General features: G+C 35.6%; 1 protein-coding gene across 1 annotated transcript; it reads left to right on the top strand.

Moving 5' to 3' along the window:
* Positions 1-9,447: 9,447 nt before the first annotated feature.
* LOC106294968 (24-methylenesterol C-methyltransferase 2) lies at positions 9,448-10,723 on the top strand. Its single transcript, XM_013730693.1, has one exon. It carries the CDS (start codon positions 9,535-9,537, stop codon positions 10,603-10,605), a length of 1,071 nt encoding a protein of 356 aa, XP_013586147.1. The 5' UTR covers positions 9,448-9,534; the 3' UTR covers positions 10,606-10,723.
* The last annotated feature ends 223 nt before the right edge of the window (positions 10,724-10,946 follow it).

The raw sequence follows: 10,946 nt of genomic DNA, 5'->3' as shown, positions 1-10,946 counted from the left end.
ATAATCTTTCTAGTGTTGGCATGCTTCGTGCTTTCTCTTTAAACATTTTATACAACGTTCTCACCGTAAACTTATCATTCTTGCCCAACATCTAAAGGTATGGCTTCTTCATTATTTTGAACTGCGGCTCTGTTATTGTTTGATCTTCCTCACAACGTAAGCCTGTTGTCAGATGAAATTCCCTTAGTGAAAACCTCATAGGCTGGTCCAAGAAAGTAAACCAGAGATCCTCTCCTTGCGTCAATACTCTTCTCTGCATTAGAAAATGGAACAACTCTTCTGAAAATTGAACCCTATTCCTTTTAACCACCCTCAAAATGCTCCCAATGTGAGAGTTCTCTATCAAAGAGAACTCTTATTTTCCTAATATATCTTCTACCTTCTCGACATAATCAATCTTTGAGTGATGGATTATCGCTTTGGGATTATCTGGTGGTTTTACAGCTTCATAAACCCCTCCCAGGCAATCTCAAGGTTGTGCAAAACTCGTTGCTATCCAACTGCAATACAAAGACAACACTTCTTGAGTTCACGCATCTTATAATGACTTGAAACCCACATTTATAAAGGCTAATAGTTTTTCAAAAAAACTCAGTGTTCACTATCGATACTCTTTCTCTAAGATCTAACTAGGAACATGACAATCCTCAACCAATCTTCTTCTATTTTCTTATAACAGATATAACAAATTCAAAAAATGACTTGAAACAAACAAAAAGATACCCAAATTTAAAAACTTACTTGTAGAGAATCGTGAAGATGAGAATCATGAAGAAGAGAATCGTGAAGAGGAGAATCGTAAAGAGAAGACGACATTTTTGAGATGAGATTTTGAATCGTGTAGTGTGATTGTTATTCGTCGTCACCGGATGCTTTTTCCAGAGAGACGTCGTGACTAGTGAGAGAGAAGACCTTTTCTCATCGTCGTCGTGAGAGTGGCCGTCTTGAGTGTCACTCGATCTCGTCGTTGTCACCGTCGTCGCTCGATCTCGACGCCGTCGTCGCGTTGCCGTTCGAAGCTTTCTCGATTCTCTCGAGAGAGAAAGAGATAGGAAACGAGGTTATAATTGTGAGAGGGTTATTTTTGTCTTTTGCCTATTAATGATTTAGGTATTTCTGAAAATGTCCTCCTTCTAAGTGTATATATGAATAGTAGTACTAAACAAAGTGTAAAAGTAAAATTTCCCCATAAATTAATAATTTCCATAAATTAATAAATTTTGTCGGTCCCAACTTGGACCGGTTCAAAATTTGACATAAATCAATAAAATAATAAAATAATAATTTTTTAGAAAATTTTATGTAAATATATGGTCCCATGATAATTATAAATTAATAATTTATATGTATAAATAATTTATATAAGTAAAAACATATTATTATACTGTTTGTTTTATATTCACAATGAAATTATCTTTATATTTCTTTAACACTTAATATATTTTGATGAGATTTAGTAATATTATATCTAAAATCACATTTAAGTTCTATGCATTATATATTATATACACCAAATAATATAATAAAAGTAATATAAATGTCAAATTTTTAAAAGTAACAATTACTTTCTATACACTAAAATAAAATATATTTTTTTATCTTAGAATAAATATATCTTAAAATAAGAAATCTAAATAATGAAATTTTTGTAAATTAATATCTCTATAAATTAATAAAATTTTAAACTCTCAACATTATTAATTTATAGAGGTTCTACTGTATTAGAGTTTTGTTTCTTTAGATTAACTACTAAACTTTAATTACACGGAATGATTTTTTGTTTCTTTAGATTAATTACTAGGACTGGGCATATTTCCCGGATCCGAAGATCTGAACCGGTATTTATCCAAAAAATCGGATTTCGGGTTGGATTCGGATAGCAAGAAATACCCGATTGGATAAGGTTTTAAATTAGGTCGGGTAATGGGTCAGATACAAGTTATATTCGGGATCCAAACGAGTATTCGTTTAGACCCGACTGAAACTTAGTAAAAGTATCTCCTAACCTACTTATAGCCCTAGTTAATGCTAATTTCCCATGCCTTAAGACAATTTCTATTTCTAAAACCAAATATACTCTTGATACTCGTATAAACCCATTTCTTTTTCCCGATCTTCGCGATTTCATATATAATTCATCTGCATATTAAAAGAGCAGACTTGCAGAGGAGATGAATATCCAAATCAAGTCTCAAATTCAGTCTCTTTCTTTTGCTTTTGAGTCATCCAGAAACATATCTCAAGTAATTAAGAATTTATTTTTTAGTTGTTGTCTTTGATCAATGATTGTGTTTCCGTTTTGTTCTTGTGAAATATTTAGGCTAGTTAAATTATTTTCACTTAATTGATTTGCATGAATTAGTTTGTCGATTTGTGTACTTGTCTTCTTGGTCTTGTTTTGTTAAGTTTTGTAACATTTGTGAGTTGGATTGAAATCGATTTGTATTATCACTTGAAATCGATTTGATTTTCAGATGTTATGCTTAGCCTAGTTATGCTTTTTATCACTTGAATTTTAATTTTTAGATGTAATGGCGTAATGTTCTGTATCACTTGAAATTGATTTGTTTTGTAGAGTTGTGATAGAAATTAATTTTTAAAAAATGTTATGCTCTTTATAAACTTGTTATCAGTATGTCCTTTGTCTTCTCTTATTGATATGTTCTTCTAATCTGGTCTTCTCTAGTTATCTTATTGATTTTATTTTCTCTTTTTATTTGTAGATGGATTCTTCACCATTGTCGGATAACATTGACTACGAGAGAGAGAATGGAGTTTAAGAAACCCAAGTGGAGAACAAAAGCCGTGATAAGAAAGGGAAAAGTAAGACTGTTTCAGGAGGGAGTTCACAGCCAAATACAAGAAAGAAGTCAAGTACAAGATCTGATATCTGGGAACACTACATAAGAATGGAAGACGACCATGACAAGTGCAGATGCAACCATTGTCAGCGTATCTTCGGTTTTGCGTCTTCACAAGGAACTTCCAATCTTAAGAAGCATCTACTTTCATGAAAGTCTCACTTGGCGTGGAAACAGAGCCAAGCTCCTAGTGCAATTGTGATTACCAATGATGGAGGTCTGGCGAATGCTAAAGTTCCCGAAGCTGTGTTTAGAGAGGCGACTAATGAGCTGCTCGTGTTGGCTGAGTTGCCACTTTCTTTCACTGAAAATGTAGCTTGGAGACACTTATGTGATCGCGCTGTTCTCTACAAACTTCATTTAATAAGGACTGCAACTTGGGACATTGTCCAGATGTATGTGAGAAAGAAGGAGGCTCTGAAGAATTGGTTTAAAGCCATGTTCTAAAACTCGGCCGGATTGACCGATTCCGCGGCAAGAAATCGCTCCACGGTAGAGCTCCGTTTCGATTTTGGTACAATCGGACAAGAACTCGGGAAAGACAAAAAAATCTAGCTTTTTAAACATCAATATCGATATTTTTATCATGGATCTATTATATGTCTTTGCTAAAATCAAAGAAAGAAAGCATAAACGAATGAAATCACCAAAAAAAAAGAACTTTGTTGCAAAAAAAACACAGAGTCGCGGCTGTAGATTAGGGTTTTGGGTTGAGGAAGAAGAAGTGTATATTACACTTTTGCCCTTCATTAATGAAAGTGAAAAAAAACAAACAAAACTTGCAAATCTGAGCATCGAACCCGGGTTATTTCAACATTGAAGGTCCGCTAAACCACTGGACCACTTCATCATGTCTGTTAACTTATCGAAACATATTAATATATCCACACATTTGATAATAGCCCTAAAAAAATCTCCGATTACTCCCCGATTTATTTCCAATTTTCCGATGACTCGCTAGGCCCTGGTCCGCCGCACGGATAGCGCGTAGCGAGTTTCCGAACAGGGGTTTAAAGTCAGTAAGCAGAGGGTTTCACTTACCACCAACATTTGGACAGCAAGTCTTACAGGAGCGAGCTATATGGTGGTTACAGCCCATTTTGTTGATGATAGGCAATTAAAGAAGCTTATAATCGGGTTTAAGCATGTATGTGATCACAGAGGCTAGACGTTGCTGCTGTTCTTCTGGAATGTTTGGCTGAATGGGCTATACATAAGGTGTTTACCATCACGGTTGACAATGCAACAGCTAACACATCTGCCCCGAAGAAGTTTCAAAGGGAATTCATCTTGATTGGCGATGAAGCATTGGTTTTGGATGGCAACTTCATGCATATGCGGTGTGCAGCTCACATCATCAACTTGGTTGTGAGAGATGGTTTGCAGGATATTGATGGGAATATGGAAGCAATACGTAATGCATTGCAGGATGTGAGGTTTTCTACTCAACGACAAAAGTAATTCGAGCTGAGAGTTGAGTCGGGAAAGATGAGTCGAGGCAGTTTACCTCTAGACATCAAAACGAGGTGGAATTCTACCTATCTTATGCTTCAGAGAGCAATCAAGTTCAAGGTGGTGTTTGATAAAATGGAACATGAAGACATGCTCTACAACGACTTCTTGAACGAAGTTGAGAATGGGAACAAAAGGGTAGGACCTCCTTCTACTGTTGATTGAAATGCAGTGAAGATGTTGTTGAAGTTTCTTATCATTTTCTACAACTCTACATTAGTTGTCTCAGCTTCCACATCAGTCTCTTCGCATAAGTGTTATGGTGAGATAGTCACTATAGAGAAGAATCTGATACGGCTAAGTCAGAGTTTCGATAAAGAGTTGAAAAGCAAGGCTGATGGCATGAAGGCAAAGTTTGAGAAGTATTGGGATGCCTTGGAGAATGTCAACATGATGGTTATTGTTGCTTATGTCTTTGATCCGACTAAGAAAATGCAGTTTACGAAGCTATGTTTTGAGAAGCTCTACGGCAAAGAAACACCTGAGGCTAAGGAGATGTATCAATCAGTTCACAATATCTTGACTGATATGTTCAAAGAGTAAAGTCTTCGCCTTAGGAACGATTCAATTGGTGGACAATCATCTCAGTCTACTCAAGCATCGTCATCAAATGGACAAGAACAAGATCAAGATAAAGGGCTAGGTGAAGACATTGAAGAAGCAATGGATTTGGTTGATGATCTCGGTTATGAAAGGAGGGACTTTTTTTATACTGCAATGGTTGATAAAATAGGAGTTGAAGAAGCAATGGATGAGCTAGAGATGTACTCGAAACAAAAGGTAGAGAATCCCAAAAACTTTCTTGGAACCGAGTATGATGTGTTGTCTTGGTGGAGGCTAAACAGTCAGAAGTATCCGATCTTAGCAGAGATAGCCAAAGATGTTCTTGCAATGCAAGTGTCCTTTTTTGCATCTGAGAGTGCTTTCAGTACCACTGGCCGACTTATTGATCCATTTAGGAGTTGCTTTACACACTACATGATCAAAGTATTGATGTGCACAGAGCAATGGATGAAAGTTGATATCAATCTAAGTGAGAAACGTGTTACCAATGCTCCAATGCTAGTTGAGGAGCTACATGACAAGCTAGAGAAAGGTAAATTCTCTTCTTTCTGTTTTTATATTGCTTCTTGTTCTTACATTACATGTCTTAAGTAGTAACACAATCTTGTGATATTTGTAGAGTTTAATACTCTCAACCTGGCCTAGAAGAATGTATGCAAGTCGGGGAAGAAGAAGGTGGCCCGAAGACTGAAGTTGTGTTGTTGTCGCTTGCTTTGTTGTTTTATTTTCTTCAAGTTTGAACTAATGTTGGTTTTGCACTTTTGCTTTTATCGAATGCTATGTTTTGTTTTCAAATCGGATAGATGCTATGCTTTTTTCATTTTGGAGTTTAAACTTTGGCTTGGTTATATTAATATTCTTATGTTATATTATTGTATTGTAATTTTTGTTATCTTGTTTATGTCTTTTTCAGCAATTTTGAATATATTCAGTTTTTTTTTGATGATTTTCGGTTCCTTCGGATTAAATGGTTTGGTAATATACTAGAACCAAACCGAATCCATTAATTTTTTGGTTACTTTGGATTAACCGGATCCGAACCGGATCCAACAAGTACCGAACCGTATCTGAACCGAAATTTTAAATTATCTGATCGGTACCATTTTTTCTAGTTCCGAAATATTTAAAATCCGTAAAATCCGATCCTGATTCGAACCGGTTATCTAAATGTCCAGGCCTATTAATTACTAATTAAAACTTCGTGGAGTTTGCAATAAATTTTCATTTGACTAAGCGTTAATTTCTTCTTAATATTTTACTTGGCCATGGAATTGGATATACTTGTTCACAAAAAAAAAATCTTTAGAATTTTCAAGTCAAAGGACAAATCAGGCTTCTTCTCATTAATAATTTTAATGGGAAATAAAGGGAGTCCATTCACAAAAATATATATGTTCTCATCTATTTATTATCACTTCTGACTTCTTAACCAGCAATAACGAAAACGTCTCTCTTCTCTCTCTCTCCCTCTTAAAAAAAATGAACTACCAGAGCGTAAATACCACATTATTATATAAAATTATTTTTGTAATGTTTCATTTTTTGTTATACAAAATTTGTTTGAACAATATTTTAGAAGTTTAGGAGCAAATTTACTAGACTATTAGTGTTGTTGTAATATTTAAATTGTGTAATAACTATGTCTTCATGTATCTTTTATTTTTTATTAAGTTTCTTTTGTAATATTCTTGTTATCTAATTTTACTTTTAAAATATTATAAATCTTATTTTTAAAAATTTTATGTGTAAAATTTAAATTTTTATAAATCAATTTAAAATATTTAAAATTTACAAAAAAATTAAAGATTAAAACGATGAATGAGAAAATATTTAAGAATCATAAATGTGATGTATAATATAAGGTGCAAAAAAAAGTTTTGAGTAGTGAAACTTCGTATTTGAAGTTTCACTTCTTAAACTTCTAAATTTGAAGTTTTAAATTTTTTTTAAAGATAAAAAAACTCTATATTTGAAGCTATATGGTCTGATTTGTAAAGATTGTAGTTTTAATTTGTTTTGCTGTAGAATAAATTATGTAGATTTTTTGTTGTAGCTGTAGATTTTATTGCTGTAAAACTTTGGCTATAAGATCTTAGGTGTAGGTTTTCTTTTTAAAGCATGATTGGTATACATTAGCTATAGATTAAAATATATAGGGCATATTAACGTGGACCCGAAAATTCGAATCGGAACCGACCCAAAAATATCTGACCCGAACTCGAACCGAAAATTTACAATTACTTTTTGAGTCTAAATTTGTTTTGCCCGAATAGACCCGGACCCGAAAAGAACCGACCCGAATTGACCCAGATCTGAAAAGAACCGACCCGAGTAGACCCAACCCGAAAAGAACCGATTTGTATCCGACTTAAAAACATGTATATCCAAAACTATGATTTTTTGTGTTCTATTTTATTATATTATTTTATGATTTTGTTGAAATATCTTTTGTTAACAATATTTATTATTATTTTATAACATTTTTAAGTAATATGGAGTTTAAAAATGTTTTATTTTAATTATTAATGGTTTAATCTAAGTTATTTGGTTTAAAAAATTGATATATATGTCAAATATTGACTAAATTTGAGTGAGTTTGGGTAAGTCATGTGCTTTTCAGATCCTAATTACCCGAATCCGATATGGACCCGCAAATTAAGGATATTTTACAGGTATTGGAATTATAGACCCAAACCGACCCGGACCCAACAAGACCCTACCCGAAACCAACCCAATAAATTATAGATACCTATATGGATCCAAATTTTCAGGATCTGAAAGACCCGACCCGGTCCAAACCCTACCCGAAGACTCGGATGCACATGCCTAGATTAGTACTCCTTCTGTTTTCTTTTATATGACACTGTAGAAATTTAACACAAATTAAGGCATCTAATACGTAACATTTTCTATCCTTCGTTAATTAACAATCTCATGTTGTATATCACGTTGAATATAACGTAAATACAGTCTTTTATCACTATAATTTGCATTGATTTCTGCAAAGCGTCAAGTATAGTGAAACAAACAAATCGCTTCAAAACGTCATTTATATAAATACGGAGGGAGTATTATATACATATATATATTAAACAACATATTAATAGAAACAAAAAAAAATTTATAATGATAATATTTTTACTGAATAAATAAAATTAAGAATTCTAAAAAAAAAATCATGTTTAAAAAAAGTAAAAACACAAACTTTTAGTATAATAAATTAATAGCTAGTCTACCCACAAGTAGGCCTGGGACTTATTATCCGAGATCCGGATTCGATCCGAGATCCGCTCCGGATCCGCTCCGAAAATAGGATATCCGGGGTGCCCGGATCCGAATCCGGATAGTAAAATCTTGGATCCGTGCAAACCGAATCCGGATGCGGATATCTTAATTTTTAGGTCTGGATATCCGGATCCGGATCCGTATTTTTAAAATACATTAAATTTTTAAATTTTATTAATATTTATATTTGATATATTAATATTTATACATGAATTAATCTTATAATAGTATATTTTAGTTTTTACAATATTATAAACATATATAAATATATTTATAAATATTTAATTTATGTATTATATTAAAAAATTGTATTTTTTGTTAAAAAAATTATTTTTAATTATTTTGACGGATCTGGATCCGGATCCGGATATCCGCGGATAATAGAATATCGAGACGGATATCCGAAACCCGGATATCCGGAAACCACGAATCCGGATCCGGATATTAAATCCACGGATCCAACGGATCCGGATCCGGATCCGGATACCCTAAATTTCCCGGATATCCGGATCCGTCCCAGGGCTACCCGCAAGTATTCCATAAATCCATTGCAATGTTATCTTGTAATCCTTCCATATATTGTCTCGAACCAGCTCCGTCTTCTAAAACTGCTTCATCGTCATCATTCATTGGAGGTCGTTGATCATTATCCTCCCTCCAATCAACATCAAAATTAGGATCATGTATGCTTGATTTACGTACGAAGTAATGTAGTGTCACAGTTGCTGCCACGAGCTTTCTTGTTGTTCCAATGTCGTACCTCATTTTATTTTGAGTACATTTCCATTTCCAAATATCAAATGTTCTTTCAATGACACATCGTAGTGGAGAATGACAACGATTAAATTTTACAAATTACTCTGGATATAAATTTTTTGTTAAGTCTTGATCGCTTTAGATTTAAATTTAGATTTAGTGTTGTGAATATAAATGTTGTTGTGTAGAGTTCCCACAGCCGTTACTAATCATTTTCATAGAGATTCTTTCGAAAATGCTCTGAACAGTACATATTAGAGGTTTGTTTCTTTAGATTAATTACTAAACTGTAATTACACTGAATGATCTTTTGTTTCTTTAGATTAATTACTAGCAGTAAATTTTCATTTGACTAAGCGTTTTTTTTTTCTTCTTGGATATATACTTGTTCACTGAAAAAAAAAATCTTTTTAGATTGTTCAAGTCAAAGGCCAAATCAGGCTTCTTCTCATTAATTATTTTAAATGCGAAATGAAAAATATGTTCTCATCTATTTATGACTTCTCTCAACCAGCAATAACGAAAACGTCTCTCCTCTCTATCTCTCTTTAAAAAAATGGACGGCGTAGCATTCTTCTTCACCGGAGCTCTCGTAGCCGGCGGAATCTACTGGTTCCTGTGCGTCCTGGGACCAGCGGAGCGAAAAGGAAAACGAGCGTTGGATCTATCGGGGGGGTCCATCTCGGCCGAGAAAGTTCAAGACAAGTACAAACAGTACTGGTCGTTCTTCCGCCGTCCGAAAGAGATCGAAACCGCCGAGAAAGTCCCGGACTTCGTCGACACGTTCTACAACCTCGTCACCGACATCTACGAGTGGGGATGGGGACAGTCCTTCCACTTCTCTCCTTCCATCCGAGGCAAATCCCACCGCGACGCCACGCGCCTCCACGAAGAGATGGCCGTAGATCTGATCCAAGTGAAACCGGGTCAAAAGATCCTCGATGTCGGATGCGGCGTCGGAGGTCCGATGCGCGCGATTGCATCCCACTCGCGAGCCAACGTGGTGGGGATCACGATCAACGAGTACCAGGTGAAGAGAGCGCGTGACCACAACAGAAAAGCAGGACTCGACGCGCTCTGCGAGGTCGTGTGTGGTAACTTCCTCCAGATGCCCTTCGATGATAACACCTTCGACGGCGCGTACTCTATCGAAGCGACGTGTCACGCGCCGAAGCTGGAAGAAGTCTACGCCGAGATCTACAGGGTGTTGAAACCCGGATCTTTGTACGTATCGTACGAGTGGGTCACCACTGATAAGTTCAACGCCGAGGATGAGGAACACGTGGAGGTCATCCAAGGCATCGAGAGGGGTGACGCGCTTCCTGGGCTTAGGGCTTACTCGGATATAGCCGAGGCCGCCAAGAAAGTTGGCTTCCAAGTTGTCAAGGAGAAGGATCTAGCGGCTCCACCGGCTGAGCCGTGGTGGACTAGGCTTAAGATGGGTCGGCTCGCTTATTGGAGGAACCACATTGTGGTTCAGATTCTGTCTGCTGTTGGAGTTGCGCCTAAGGGAACCGTCGATGTTCACGAGATGTTGTTTAAGACTGCTGATTTCTTGTCCAGAGGAGGCGAAACTGAAATTTTCTCTCCGATGCATATGATTCTCTGCCGTAAAGCTATGTCTTAAACGATAATCATTTCCCGATCTCAGTTTGTTTTTAATTTTTTTTCTTATGGATTTTTGATTTTGCCTGGTCAGTCAATGTACTCCTTTAGATTTTAATTTTAATTTGGTATTACTGTTTTTTCTTGCCTAAAATAAGTGAATCTGGGTATCGTACAATGCGCCGGAGGCCTAGCGCCGACGAGACACACTGGATTATAGCACTTTTAAGTGGAGTAGAACTGATAACTGTTAGAAGGGTACTTTTGTAAACTAATGTACTTTATGTGGACAGCGTGTGATAGTAGTTGATTAGCGCGAGTCAGTGTCTGATTTTTTATATGAAGTAGATTTTAGTTAAAAAA

This window comes from Brassica oleracea, chromosome C5 (genome assembly GCF_000695525.1).
Source record: "Brassica oleracea var. oleracea cultivar TO1000 chromosome C5, BOL, whole genome shotgun sequence".
Lineage (NCBI taxonomy): Eukaryota > Viridiplantae > Streptophyta > Magnoliopsida > Brassicales > Brassicaceae > Brassica > Brassica oleracea.
Note: the sequence above shows the minus strand (reverse complement) of the source record. Positions and strands in the feature narration are given on the sequence as shown.

What these genes read in the sequence shown, in the direction of transcription:
- LOC106294968 (XM_013730693.1), top strand. Translation starts at nt 9,535, where the DNA reads ATGGACGGCGTAGCATTCTTCTTCACCGGAGCTCTCGTAGCCGGCGGA.